At 38.1% G+C, this 14721-nt stretch overlaps 1 protein-coding gene across 5 annotated transcripts in view; it reads left to right on the top strand.

Annotated features, from left to right (window-relative positions):
- Positions 1 to 14721, top strand: part of LOC124151847 (protocadherin Fat 1-like) — a 243775-nt gene that overhangs the window by 96349 nt on the left and 132705 nt on the right. For all 5 annotated transcript variants that reach the window (XM_046524511.2, XM_046524510.2, XM_046524507.2 and 2 more), the window contains exons 10-12: positions 6455 to 7944; positions 9149 to 9323; positions 11955 to 12176. In XM_046524511.2, the coding sequence (XP_046380467.2) occupies positions 6455 to 7944; positions 9149 to 9323; positions 11955 to 12176 (1887 nt within the window). The remainder of the gene's footprint in view (positions 1 to 6454; positions 7945 to 9148; positions 9324 to 11954; positions 12177 to 14721) is intronic.

Here is a 14721-nt window from a genome sequence, read left to right as displayed (position 1 = left end):
AGGGAAACCACTCTCAGTTAGAGTAAGAACGAAGATTAGCTCCCCCTGAGCTATCTGATAAGGTCACTGTCATTACTATAGCCTGCCGACACCTTCCGTTTTATCCTTCCTAAATTGTCAAATGGGTATGTTGTTTCACACTTCTTCAGCATGGACCCGGATAGAAATGTATTGTAAGCTATCGACTCCATAGTTATGTGGATCGCAGTCGGGATTAAGAATGTTTCTGACTTAAAATCTTTGATGTGTTCTTCGTGTTTTCGAAGTGTCAATTTGAATCACACTGTTTTACAAAATGAAATGTCAATGTTTGAGCGTAAAGCAGACTAAATGTTTGGCAAAATATCTATGGCAAAGTATGCCGCCATCTTGGATGAAGATAAAATAAACTTACAACAGGTATGGGGCTATCTTAGATTTACGACAAACTTAAGACATCTTATGGCTACGATAGTTTCGAAAATAGGCTACGATAGCGTACGATTTCCTTACGATAACTTTAAGAATAGTTTAGGGTTAGGATCCTTTTGAAAATCTAGGCCCAGATGTTGTGTTAAAAGCAGTTATATATTTTGATGTGACCTTATGACTTCCACAACACATTCTACTGGGAATTGGTTGCATGTACTCCATTCTTTCTTCAGAACTCAGGACACCACATTTCACGATTTTTTAACTTCGATTTTGGGTTGCAAAACGTAAACAAATATACAAGTTGATTTTGAGTTTATGCAACAATGACATTTCTTACCATCATTTATATGCTATCTCCAATTTTAACATTTGAATAACTTGCTCAAATCACAGGTATGTTCCTCATACTGGTTTTCTACCTATCAATTTACGCATGTCTCCATTGTTTGTATATATTTTCATTTACCACACTATCTGGAGCTACTTTATCCCAGTCCACAGGTACGGCGTAACTACCTTGTGTCCGGTACTGCATATTTAACATGGTCCGTTCGCATATATTATTCATTTTACATAACATTAGTACTAATATTATTATATAAATTGTAGGAAATAATTTACATTATACTTTTTATTTTTTATAAAACAATACTACCCACAGTGCTTTGGCTAATTGAGCCACAATGCATTTCGGCCAGCACTACTTTGTTATTCACCATATTGAAGTTGTTTTCAGGCATAACATATTTTGTTTACACACCCACCTCCCTTTGAGGATAGACCTGTGAAGATTCCGGGGTAGAATAGGTCTTTAGCAACCCATGCTTGCCGTAAAAGGTGACTAACAGGATCGGGTGGTCAGGCTTGCTGACTTGGTTGATGCTTGTCATCGATCCCAATTGCGTGGATCGTTGCCCATGATATTAATCACTGGATTGTCTGGTCTAGACTCTATTATTTACAGACCGCTGTCATATAGCTGTAATATTGCTGAGTGCGGCGTTAAACCAAACCAACTAACCCTTTGAGGTTATTACATTTTCTCACCATAGGTTGCCAACATAATTGCCTTCAATGTCGTACCATTATGTTTCTAGGTTTGTCAGCACCATACCCATGCTTGTGGGTTTCACCAAAGTGGTACACGTCCAAGACCTGCATCACTTTGGGCTTTCCTCCCACATTAAGCTCTCCCACAGGAGAAACTGTTTTAGCCCCCAACCTAATTTCCTTCAGAACCCGTCAGGCTAAGGGTATCCAAGGACACATCCAGCATGTTACCACTTCGCCCCAGTCATTGGCCATTCAGTCTCCCAAATTGCCCAATCTTGTATATACTTCAATAAAAATATTTTCCCATGTATTCTTTGTAATGTCATTTGGAGAAGTCCCATTTACGCCTACATTGTGATTAAAACCTCAGATCCAATCATATGAACTGAAGAACATGTTTTTTGTTATTTTTTATTGGAGGGAAAAAGGGAAATAACTTGATTAAGATCGGTACCCCGTGGAACTGAAATATGCGAACCCTCAACAGGAATCCTGATACTGTAAACATCTGATTCCATAAACCAGCATCACAGCCCTGAACCGTGACCATCCAAGCCTTCTATGAGGGGTACATCAACTCGCCACGAACAACAGTTAAAGTCCTGGGCCCTCTTGCACAAAGCAGCCTTAGCGCTAAGATGACTGTAACACCCATACTTTAACATAGGCTTATGATAGTCTTAGTGCTAAGATTGCTTTGTGCAAGTGGGCAAAGGTACAGGTTGGAGCATGCACAAGCTGTGGATACCGTTGGCTACGGAACCATGGGTTCTACAAGGAAGCATCTGGTGTAAGCGACAGTCACCAGGGAACTGTTGGTTACATCAGACAATATTGTACAAGAAGGTTTGGGGCAGCTGTTTCCACCAAAGCCATGGCTCTCTGATGTACAAGCGGTCTCAACTGGACCATGGACAACAATGGCTTCCGGGTTACAATGACAGATTGGTCTGAGATGTTTTGACTGTTAGTCTCATACTTCAAACCAAGCCATATGATACCTGAACTACAACCAAAGGTGGAAGAGGAGCAATCATCCCAGAGTCCCAAAATGCCTCGGATTTTATGGTCCATCATCTTCATCATCCACCTCCAAACATCATACCCTTCATGAAGCTAATCATCAATCTGGTGAATGATAGCCTTTATAAATTTAATAGCCGATGACAGGTTGCTGGAAAATTAAAGACTGGTTTGAAAAGCAAAACGTGTTAAATGTTGTCCAATTTGTATGTAGCCACATTTGATCGTACATAGATAAAGTACAGTGCAACAAAATGTTTTATTTGATAGCTTTATGTAAACTGTAAGCGACCAAAATACTTATATCCGAACAACATCATGACAGATATATTAGAATTGTAGGATTATGTATAGCGTGACACATTCGATACGAAAACGTACTTGTTTTATGTGGCGAAAACAAATTTTCCGCTACATGACGTCAAAACACAAGGGCAATGTCCACATGTACAAAGACGAAAAGGGGCATAACTCCGCAATTATTAACCTAAATCATCTGCTTTGGCTCAGGACAATACATTCTAGTATATTTTTGTTTATGTGTATCTACATAGTTCCCACACAGCTATCGATTTTAATAACCACATCAGTTCCTTTTCTGGGACATTGAATGATTGTCATCCAAAATGTCCTGAAGACATATTTCAGATTTTGTTATAATATAGAAGAATGACCTATAGAAATCCTCAAAGTGCCCTTTGGCCAGTTGAAACCAGATACTTTTAGCTTATTTCCCAATTTATAAGAAACGTTGAAATCGGTACCACAAAAAAGTAACAGTATAATATTACCACTTCTATTCAGTAATAGTAGAGAAAATTTCGAATAAAAGAACAGAATGTTTGGGTTTATCACTACAACAACTCCACACCCCAACCCCATCCACCAATGCACACCATGACCCGCCTCCACCCATGAATCTCCAATGGTCAGCCTCTATTTTGAAACGTGCACCTGATGCAATCTTTAGCTGTCATTGTTCCGCCCATTAAACGATAAAATTCAAATGTAAAACAAGTAGTTGTCCACACATGAGTTATACATTAATAAATATATAACGTGACAAATTTCCTTCAGGTATACATTTACTTTGATTTCAGAAATGAAGTGCATGTTTTATTCAACCTATCTATATAAATTTGCCACAATCAATATGTCACAATTATCCAAAGGAAATATGTATATGCTGCAGTGTGTTACATTCACAAAGCATCTTATAGGAAGAATAACACGATGAATGTCAATTTCTATGATCAAACAAACAGCTGATTATTATGAGGTTCATAATTCTATGGCATTTTAGATTATATTAGTAACAGTACATGTACCCATTTTGCAGCAGTGCATTATTTTACTAGGTGAGACGATATTGAAGAGATATTCAAATTATAATTCAAGATTGAAACAGTAAACTGCTTCATGAACTGAATGCGTTGTGTACTAGTTCTCCCGCACCACAAAGAAAATAACAAATATGTACAACAATGTTGATGTTGACGTATACTAATATGACATCACTACTGGTAACCTCCCGTCATAACATAGCAAGTTCACTGATAGCAGTATGCGAAATGTTTGGAGTAGGTTTTACTGTGATGCTGGGATCACATACATACATAAATGAGTCATGTAAGTTATGTAATCAGAATCCATCTGAAATCAACAAGTTCTGTTTGTTTTTCTGTTTCCATTCTCGCCTTGATACAACGTGGAAAGGCAGACCAATTCTGTCGTCAGTGTGCGTGATTTTGCGTCAATGATGGCGTCACGTTGAACGATTTCTGTTGACTTTTCCAAATAAGTATCTCGACTTTAATTATTAATTCCTCAATTGTTGCAACGATTATCTTCCCATGCATATTCGTAATAATCTGAGCTAATGTATGGAACAAATTGACAACTGAATCTCTCGGAATAGTAGAAAATATTAAGTAAAACTAGACGTTTGCTTTGTTTTATTTTTTAAATGAGAAGGCCCACTTGTAGGTTTCAGAGCACAGGGTTTGGTTTCACATTTGAATAATTTGGTTGATTTCATTTGGACCGTTTGTAGTAGTGACTTAGACAAAATGACAATTGATTCTTAATGGTATGAGGAATTCAGGGATGTATGTATCACAGCTGAGTGTGAAATACATGTGATGTGACAGGCATCTCACCTGACGCGAAAAGAACCGTGATTTTGCAACGCTATCCAACATGGAGGATCGGTCCAGGTTTTATGTTTTGAAAACAAATATAGGGTTGTTGGAGTCTTTTCGGAATGATGATTGGTGTTTTGACAAAGAGCAGACACCCAATGGTTTTGTAATTGAACTTCTCATGTAGCTATACCTTATTTGAATAAATAATCACATTTGAATTGGTAACATGCAAAAATGGCAATATTTTCGTTGTACACTATTTTCAGATGTCGTTAGTGATATATATGCTTTGCCTGAAATAGTTGTTAATGGCATCACATAATAGATACTTTCCCACAGAATCTAAAACTGTGACGTGTATTTGTGTGTATGATGTATTTTAAGTTTTAGAAACATATTATGGACCTAATCTCATCTTGGTCTACACTACAGTGTACAGTCACATAGCTTGTCGTTTCAAATAACACTACGAACAGTTTAACCTGGAGAATTACAGTGGTATTCGACATACCTACTTTTCATAGGTCCTTTGAGTGGTGACACTTAGGATACCGAAAAGGAGAAGTTACCGACTTGAATCGGAGTCGCCATTTTTGTTTACAAATTGACGTGTAAATGTCACGTGATTTTCATACGCGTTTTGATTGGCTGCATTCATACAACTTTTCGCATGAAAATAGAGCATGTCCTATTTCGTACAACTCACGTCCAACAAGTTGCATACATCAAAAGTTCGACCGTCTTGCCCGTTCACACGATGCAATGAGTTGCATACAACAAATTGTATACAACTAGTTGTACCCTGTGAATGCCCCTTAAACTGAATAACAAGCTCATGCTAATCTTTTGGCTGTCATCACTTTGGTTGACAAGGACTACTAAGAATCAAGGATTTGAAGTCTGTTAACAGACAGATGACTGAGACCAGTGCTTACATCAATTGGTTTTTGGCAGGAGTGTGCCATGTAATACTTCCTATTCAGGAAACGAACAGTGGCATGCCGGGAGTGGGGATTTGTCATTTTCAGATGACTCTTGGAGCCCCTTGGAAAAAGTTTTGATTATGTGTGTTATAACAATCCCCAAACACTAAAATTAGGTCTAACCTTTGAGAACATTAATTTCTGTTATCACTTACATGGTCAGATAAACATATCTTGTTAATTTTATCATGATAACTCCTTGTTGAGCAAGACGAGTCAATCAAACGCCATCTTGTTACCATCAAATTTTAGAGCTACTCCATTGCCGTCAAGTTAACATGATCAGTCACATTACATTACACACAAACATTGAACAGCAGCCTATACAAAATTAATGCGTACAATTGTTCTGTATCAAAATTATCATCAGTTCAAGTTTGATCAGAATGTGCTTTCGTGAAAAAGTTTGTTTTGAGGTATCTTACCTTGTGTAGCTTAATTCGTAACATAATTTGACGTCAAGTAGCAAATACTTTGATGTGTTCAGTGGGCTTTGATCTTACTTGATTACTTCATTGTGCGCGTTGTTACATATTGTTTAGGGGCTCAAAAAAATAGGTGAGGCTCAAAAACAGGTCATGTGGGGACATATATATGTGAAATATATTTTGCGTTTTATTAACTTGAACAGGAACATTTATTGATGACTTCATTGTCTTCTGTTTTTATTTGGAGGTCTGTTTTGGGGTGGTGGTGAAAAGCTTGCTTCAGTTGTTGCAAGTAGTTGCAAACAAATTTCCACTTGATATATATATTTGAAAAGTTTAAGTTACCAGCATTTGTTTTTGTATTTAATATGAATATTATTAACTGATCATGTTTTATTTTCTTCCACAGGAAACGTTGGTGGATCATTTACCATGGATGAGAAACTTGGCATTGTGATAACTTCTAAGGAACTTGATCGCATGAAACAGTCCAACTATGAACTTATTGTCATGGCAAAAGATAAGGGTGCTCCATCGTTAAGTTCAACTGCTAGGATCTCCATTGCAATAACATTGTCAAATAACTCCCCTCCCAGATTCAAATTGGTTGAGTATGCAGTTGAACTCAAGGAGAACCTGGCTGCTGGTCATATTGTAGTAGTCATACAAGCTGAAAGTCAATCCTCCTTAGTTTATGAAATTACAAGTGGAAATCACTTTGGTATGTTGATGATTAATCCAAATTCTGGTGTTATTTCAACAAAGACTGTAGTTGACTATGAAGAACATCACATCTTTAATTTGACAGTCACAGCCACAAATATAGTTGGAGCTACATCATCAACAACAGTTATTATACATGTTACAGATGAAAATGACAATAAGCCTGACTTCCTTCAAAAAGTATATTATGGAAATGTAAGTGAGATGGCAAATTTAAATAGCATGGTGTTTACCAGAGAAGGATCTCCCCTTGTTGTCCAAGCCCAAGACAAAGATTCTGGCGCAAATTCTCGACTGAAATATCAAATCACAGATGCCAGGATCAGAGCCTTCTTTGACATTGATTCCAGCACTGGTGCCCTGAAAACAAGATCTTCACTGGATCATGAAACAAATAGCATGTATAACTTCACAGTCCAAGTTTCTGATTTAGGTCAACCAAGCCTTGTTGCTGACATTGCAGCACAAGTTATCGTCTGTGTGTCTGATGTCAATGATTCACCACCCAGATTCACTAATCATACCTTCACTACAACAGTTCTTCTACCAACATACAAGGATGTTGTTGTCATTCAGGTGACGGCATTTGATCCTGACACAACCGTTAATGCTCCTCTTTCATACAGCATTCTGGATGGCAATCAAGGGCATCACTTTAATGTCAACTCTGAAACCGGTGAATTGTTTGTTGAAGATGAAACTAACATGGATAAGAAATATAGCATAACTGTTCAAGTTAGTGATGGTAAATATGACACCACAGCTTCTGTCATTATAACTGTGCAGAACACAGTTGATACAGGCCTGCATTTCTCCAGAAATGTGTATACTGCCACAATAGAAGAACAACAAGAAGCCTCTGAAGTTCTGTTAGCTGTGATGGCTATTGGTCATAGATTGAATGAACCATTGGAATTTACTCTGTTGAACAATAGAGCAATGTTTTCAATCATGATGACATCAGGTGTCATTGAGACACAGGGATACCCTTTTGACAGGGAGCTTGTTGGAAACTACACCCTTGTTGTTGAAGTGAAAGACATCAGGGGACGATTGGCACATTGTCTTGTTATTATCACAGTGACTGATATCAATGATAATGCACCAGTATTTGTAGGCATGCCCTACAATTCTGTTGTGTCTTTTGATGCCTCTGATGATAGAGTAGTGAAAAGGGTAAGCAATTCACCTACCATATAATTGAATTCACTCTGAACTGGATCACAAGGATTCCAATCAATCTGTGTACACAGTTCAAAATATAAGTTTTGTCTTTGGCTTCTGGTAATGACAGTTATGTTCAAAGTATGTATGTTCAATGTTCAATGTTAGGTTCCCAGGATTTCGAATACTGTAGAAACAAATCTCTTGGATCCCAGGACCTCTCTTTATTTTGAATACTGTCTATATGGCAAACAGACGTTTTACCAGTCACAAGAAATACACAGCTGATTTGTACAAAGACTATCATTGGCAAGCAAGGTGTTAGAAAAAAGGGGGATCCTGGGGGTCCTTTGAGATGACTACATTTGACATTTGAATTAGGAATCTTTCTATATCTTCAATTCCCAGCTCACCTGACTGATATCAAGTGTGCATATGTCTTGATTCGTCTGTCATCCTGTTTGCATACATTTTAGACATCTACTGTTAACTTTTGACACAACATGGCCTAGGAATGTTTTTGCCGTCACTGGTGCCTCACTTTCTTTTCAAACCATTCAGTGCTTGGACATCTTAAAAATGTCATATCATGCATATCTCCTTTGTCACCCTCTGTAAAATGTTTTTGACACTTTGACCAGTCATGTCAAAGGTCAAGATCCTCCTCTTTGTCCACAAGAAATTGCCATTTTCACGAAGATCCCTTTTACTGCAGATGTTTTAAAGTTTTATGCATGCTATATTATTTGAATACATGTCAGGACAAGGCCATCCTCAAGGTCATAGCAGTTGATTTCTGAATTGAATCACGAAAGTAAACTTAGAAATTGGTATGTTAAAAAAAAATTCATGAAATCAGTAAATAACCACACAAGATCATTGAAAGATGAACAATTATATTGACATACACAGGACATTTGGACAATGCTCTTAAATTCGCCCAAAATGCATTTTTGGCACAAAAGATATCCTTTTTGAAATTGCCAGACTGAGGAAACTGAACTTTGGCATGTATATTTCTCCTTTTAATGACAAATGTTCAAATCATTAGATTTTATATTGTTTGTTTTAAATCTTCAGTATTTATGCAGAAAATATATGGATGTAAGTGCTGACAGTAACTTTTAGGTGCCTGTGTTTGTTGACACTTTAAACTGTTGACTACACATCCAGGTCATTTTATTTACTCTTGATAACAATACCAAGGTTTATTCAGGTACAAGCCTTTGATCTTGATGACGGCAGTAATGGCCAGGTAAGATACAGCATCACTGATGGGGGCCAAGGGAAGTTTAGCATCAACCACATCACTGGGGACATCACAGTTAAAAGACTATCCCCAACAGATGAAAACAGGATTTTTGAACTCAAAATAGAAGCTCAGGATATGGGTAAGAATCATTGTATTTTATAGAGCTCTTAGAATAAGATATTTATTTCATACCCTTTCCTCATGAAATGAGGTATTGATCCTATCAGGGTTAGCATATTGAAAACCTTGTTTGTAGACATTATTCCATCTTTATTCAAAATGAAGTGAAATTTGGTATATGTGTTGTTAATTGTGGGACTGGATGCATTTGTTTGTTTTTCACTGTTGGTAAAGTTTAGTGCAGCCAGCATATCAAAGGGAAGCTCAGTGTCTCCGCCGACTCCCTTGTCAGGAAGGGCAAGGTCCTACAAACAGTGTGAAGATTCAATGTTCAGGGATTGTTCTCTCTATAGGAGATTTTGGGGCACAGGTGGCCCAGTCGTCTAGGGCGCCGCCATTTGCTGTGCAGAATTGCGTCCCTTGGGCATGCCAGAAGCCTATGATTGTGGGTTCGAATCCTGGTTCGCCCCGATACCATACCTTGTGTCTCAAATTTGACCTACCTTTAGAATACAGTACCACAAATTTTTCAATCACGTCACAATATCCTATGTCATAATTAGTAGTTTTTTGTTGCCAGTCACACCGGCAAAACAATGACCTGTGATGTCAGGGGTCATCGAGTGTGTTTAAGCTCCTCTCAGTGATCTATAATGTCTACACACGTCATTGAATAAGCCCAGCAATGTTGAGAGTTTTTAATATTTGTTAAATAAAAATAGCCTGTGGAAGTGCATTTTATTGCAAGCCTTAGTTTATGAAAGCACTTGTATTGTCAGTATGTTTTTATTTCAATTTTTCCCTTAATTCCAGTTACTGAAATGATTATAAATGGGATTCATTATTTTCCATTATTATGCACAGGTATGCACTTTATTAGGTTCCGGTATATCATATTGGCGCTGAACACATTCAAATGTTGCCGGTGTTATTGTAAGTTATCCCAAACTCTATCCTTAGCCCTTGGATCCCCTATACGATCTATCAACCCTAGATATACTCTCAATTGGATAAGGTACCTGTTTAGTGGCTATTATAGATTCTGTATCGGCTCCTAGTATTCTTCACAGAAAAAACATTAAGAAAGCAGGATGAAATGGTTAAGTGTTGAATATTTTGGCAACTTGAAACTGTCCTGAAACATTCACACAAACCACTTTCACCCGCTACATTTTATCAGTGATGATTCAAAAGCGGACTCACCCTTGTAGTGTCACTAGCCATGCTTGTGCCTCCCTTATTCCTTACTATGATCCACATTATCTTTACAGTGTTCCCTACCTTACTTTTCTGTCACAAAAATCGCCCGACTAATTATTAAATACCATGTCATTCATGAGGACCTGCAAGTTCGACATCTGACTCCTGACCCCGTTTTTGGTTTGCGCCATATCATTCTCACCACTCTGTATCGTGTAGATTACAGAATGGGATGAGTGTGCCAAATGGCATCGGGATCACTCGTAAGTGACCGACCGTTGACTAAAGTCACCATGCCTACCCCTAACCTTTGTAAGTGTCCATAGCCTATTTGACCCTTTTCGTTCAGTTCTGTAATGTTGTTGGCGTGACTAGGCAAATTTGCACTTAGTTTCACAGTGTCTCACAAAAACTGGTTGCTTGTCTTTGAGACACGTGGCCTACGGCAGAGATCGTACTGTATTCTAAAGGTGCTTCAAATTTATGTGCCAGACCCTCTGGTGTAAGCCTCTGACTTTCCTTAAACTGGACAGGCATGTTAGTTTAGTTGTTCAGCTTCCATCCATACAGCTGATACTCCTCCATGTCCAGCATTGCCATGGTCTCCGTTCTTCTTGGTTTTAATCATGGTGTATAGTCGACGCCTCGTCTGTCTTTCCGTCCGTAATCATGTCGTTTCTGGATCACAATTCGAAAACTGTTAAAAAAAATTGGCAGATATATCAAACAGATCCTGAAGTGGTACCTTTTGCTATTTACAGATTTTTGGCGTTTGTATTTTTCTCGATTTCCATGGAAACAATTTGTACTAATTCTAAAATAAGGGGATGGATTTCATTTCCAAAGCACTCAAAAAACATTTAATCTCTTTCAAATATCTTGGCAGATATATCAAACACATCCTGAAGTTATGCATTTTGCTATTTGACGATTTTTTTTCTTGTTTATTTTTCTCCATTTCCCCTAAAAAATGTTGGCAGATATATCAAAAACATCCTGAAGTTATGCATTTTGCTATTTGACGATTGTTTTTGCATGTTTGTTTTTTTCGTTTCCTTGAAAACAGTTGGACGGTCTCGAGAATGGGTGGATGTTGTTTTCAGAGCAGAGCTTGAAAATCATGAAATAATCTTTTACAAAACATACCAGGTTTCCTGAAGCTGTGCCTTTATTTCATTTTTTTCCATGGACACAAATTTTGTGTTCGATACCTAGTTGGCCCATTGGGCTTATTTTAGAAAAGTGGGGACCGGGGGATATGTCATCTTCTGATGACTATTATTTTAGATGTCATGTTGCCTGTTCTGAGCCATTTATTCATACGTCAGTGGTAAGCTAGATATATTATCATGGCTTGTAATAGTTAAGTTGCATGTCACAATTGGGTGAAGTTGTCTACTTGTAAAGCTGATGTCAAGTATCTGATATTGTTTACTTACTCTCCATACAGGTCGCAAGCCCCAGAGGTCGGATGCAATTGTCCCAATACATGTTGTTAATCGCAACAGTCCTGTTTTTGATAAGCAAATATACAACGTGAGTGTGTTTGAGAAAATCGCCATGCACACACCTGTCACCAACATCCAGGCCCTCAGTCCACAGAATCACAAAATCATATATTCCATCAGCGAGGGAGACAAATATGGTGACTTTGCTGTCAATTTTGACACAGGTAAGACAACTCTTTTTTGTTGCCCTTCAGATTGCTTCTGTGTGACTTGGATATGGTTGGTTAAGGGACAAAATTACTTTCATACTTCTTGCTTGGATGTCTGGCAGCTTCGTTTTGCGCTATTCCTGTTTGCAGGATACCCATGGTACGTTGGCGTTGATTTGCAGCAACCCTGTGTTTTTCAGCAAGCAATGCTTTCAGTGGCATTGCAAAGGCATTATTTACGGTTTATCAAAAGTGTTTTTACGAGCACCTGATAGCTAAACAATCATTTGAAATCGTGTATCATGCTTCCAACAAACACACAAACATCAAAATTGTGCGCTGTGCATAAACATGCACATACAAATTGTGAATTTGGACATGCATTCTTGAATGTGTATTGAAAGATACATTATTTAATTTTAGAATCAATTTATGTTTATTAAACTTTACACAGTTTTATCAAAGGAGACAGGATACGCACGTGACAGGCTGCGAATTGCCTTTACATGACATAACATATACCGCTATGATAAAACTCCCCCTTTAGTGAGACACACATCCTGTAGAAACCTTCAAAATCAATGCAAATTAAGCCAATTGTTAGGGATGCAATGAGGTTTTGTTTTCAATTTGACAGCTGCTCAGCTTCACTTTGTTTTGAAATTATCCAGGTCCCAGGCATTGTATTTCGTCTTACGGTGTATCTCCTTCATAGCCTTGAGAAAGATATTTGACACATTGACCAGTTTTGTCAACTGTGAAAATTCCTTTTTCCAAACATTACAATATTTTCTGCATGTAGTTATACTTTGAGTACTTATGTTGGTCATATAGGTCAATATTTTCATAATTGAAACCATGTGGTGCTTGGATATTTCAGGGATATCAAATCATGTACATAACCTGGGGGGGCACGGGTGTCCCAGTCATCTAAGGCGCCGCGATTCGCTGTGCAGAGTTGCGTCCTTTGGGCACGCCAGAAACCTATGATTGTTGGTTCGAATTTGGTTCGCCTCGATTATGTTTCTAGGTTTGTTAGCACCATACCCGTGCTCGTGGGTTTCACCGAAGTGGTAAACGTCTGAGACCTGCATCACTTCGGGCTTTCCTCCCATTAAGCTGACACACCGAGATATAACTGGAATACTGTTAAAAGCGGCGTTACTGTTTTTACTGCAGTTAAAACCAATTGATGCATATCATTCTTAGCGTTGGGCTTAGATCAGAAAAGGTTGTGAATGACCTATGAGAAAGTTCAGGTTCACAGTGAAGATCATGCATAAAGTATGTTTACCATTTCCACTTGAATTTCCTTTCCTACTCATATTATGAAAGGTTGAAGGCTGTGCTTTTTCCCTGCTATGTTCAATTCAAAGAAGGGACATCATTTGGTTTATGTGCTGTTTAGAAATTTGAAATATTCTTCACTAACATTTAAGTTCAAATTCACTATCAAGTTCATACACCCCAAAATGAGTTATGTTTTTGATAACACAGTAAGTGTTCACTGTAATAGGAAAACATTTTGTACATATCCAAATTTTCTGTTTGAAAGAGCGTCCCCAGGACCCTTTGCTTGTTGTAAAAGATGACTTAATGTATTGGGTGGTCAAACCCGGTGACTTGGTTGTACGCTTAAGGTCTAGTCAAGACAAGGTATCTACAGACCGCCATCAATAGTTGGAATATTGCTGAAGGCAGTGTACAACAAACCAACAAATATGCTGAAATATCATTGGTGATATTTGGCATATATTTTTCTCTCCTTATGATGATATCATGCATTGTAAAGATCATTGGGATTTTATTGTATGTTGAACCTTTGTTTTTATGCTGAAAATTTTGAATGTGAATGCTGACAGCAGCTTTTGTTAGTTGCTGTGTTTGGTGATATTTTGTGGCATGTCTAAGGTAGCTACGGTATATATATATATATATATATCCCCCCCTCCCCGTTTTAGGAAATTGAGGGGATATAGCAATCAGCATGTACAGCCAGCTGTCTATCTGTCCATTTTCCGTTTCCGGAGCACATCTCGTAAATTGTTGAATGTTTCTTGATGACCAGATAAGTCTTCTGTTATGGCAGATGATTGGCAGTTATGTACTTTTTATTACCTTTTTTTTTCATGATGGAAAGTTGTACTTACACTGAAAATAAGGGTAGTGCTCATATCCATAGCAGAACTCCCAAACAGTTGAATATTTCTTGTTATCTCCCGATTACTTTACAAAACTTGGTACACATTCAGCATGTGTTGTAGATGTGTCTTTTGCTATTTATGATTCCCCCAAATTTTTCTTTCATTTTACATTTCATTACAACCTCCACAATCACTCTGTCGTCTGTTGTGACAGCAATTGTTGGGGCAGTAAAAACCAAGACAACAACTGATTGTTGATGTTTCCTGCCATGCTACATGATCTTCTGCGAGCGCCAGCTGACAGGAGCAGATTTGCTGGTGGTGATCAAGGCGCTGGCCAAGAGACCAGAGCAGACTTGTCAGTCCATGGCGCAGGCCTACATGGTCTCCAATGAGCGCCGACTGGAGTGGGAATG

Source organism: Haliotis rufescens, unplaced genomic scaffold, assembly GCF_023055435.1.
Source record: "Haliotis rufescens isolate VD_foot unplaced genomic scaffold, xgHalRufe1.0.p SCAF_7, whole genome shotgun sequence".
Lineage (NCBI taxonomy): Eukaryota > Metazoa > Mollusca > Gastropoda > Lepetellida > Haliotidae > Haliotis > Haliotis rufescens.
The sequence above is the reverse complement of the archived record's forward strand: the minus strand, read 5'-3'. Positions and strand labels throughout refer to the sequence as shown.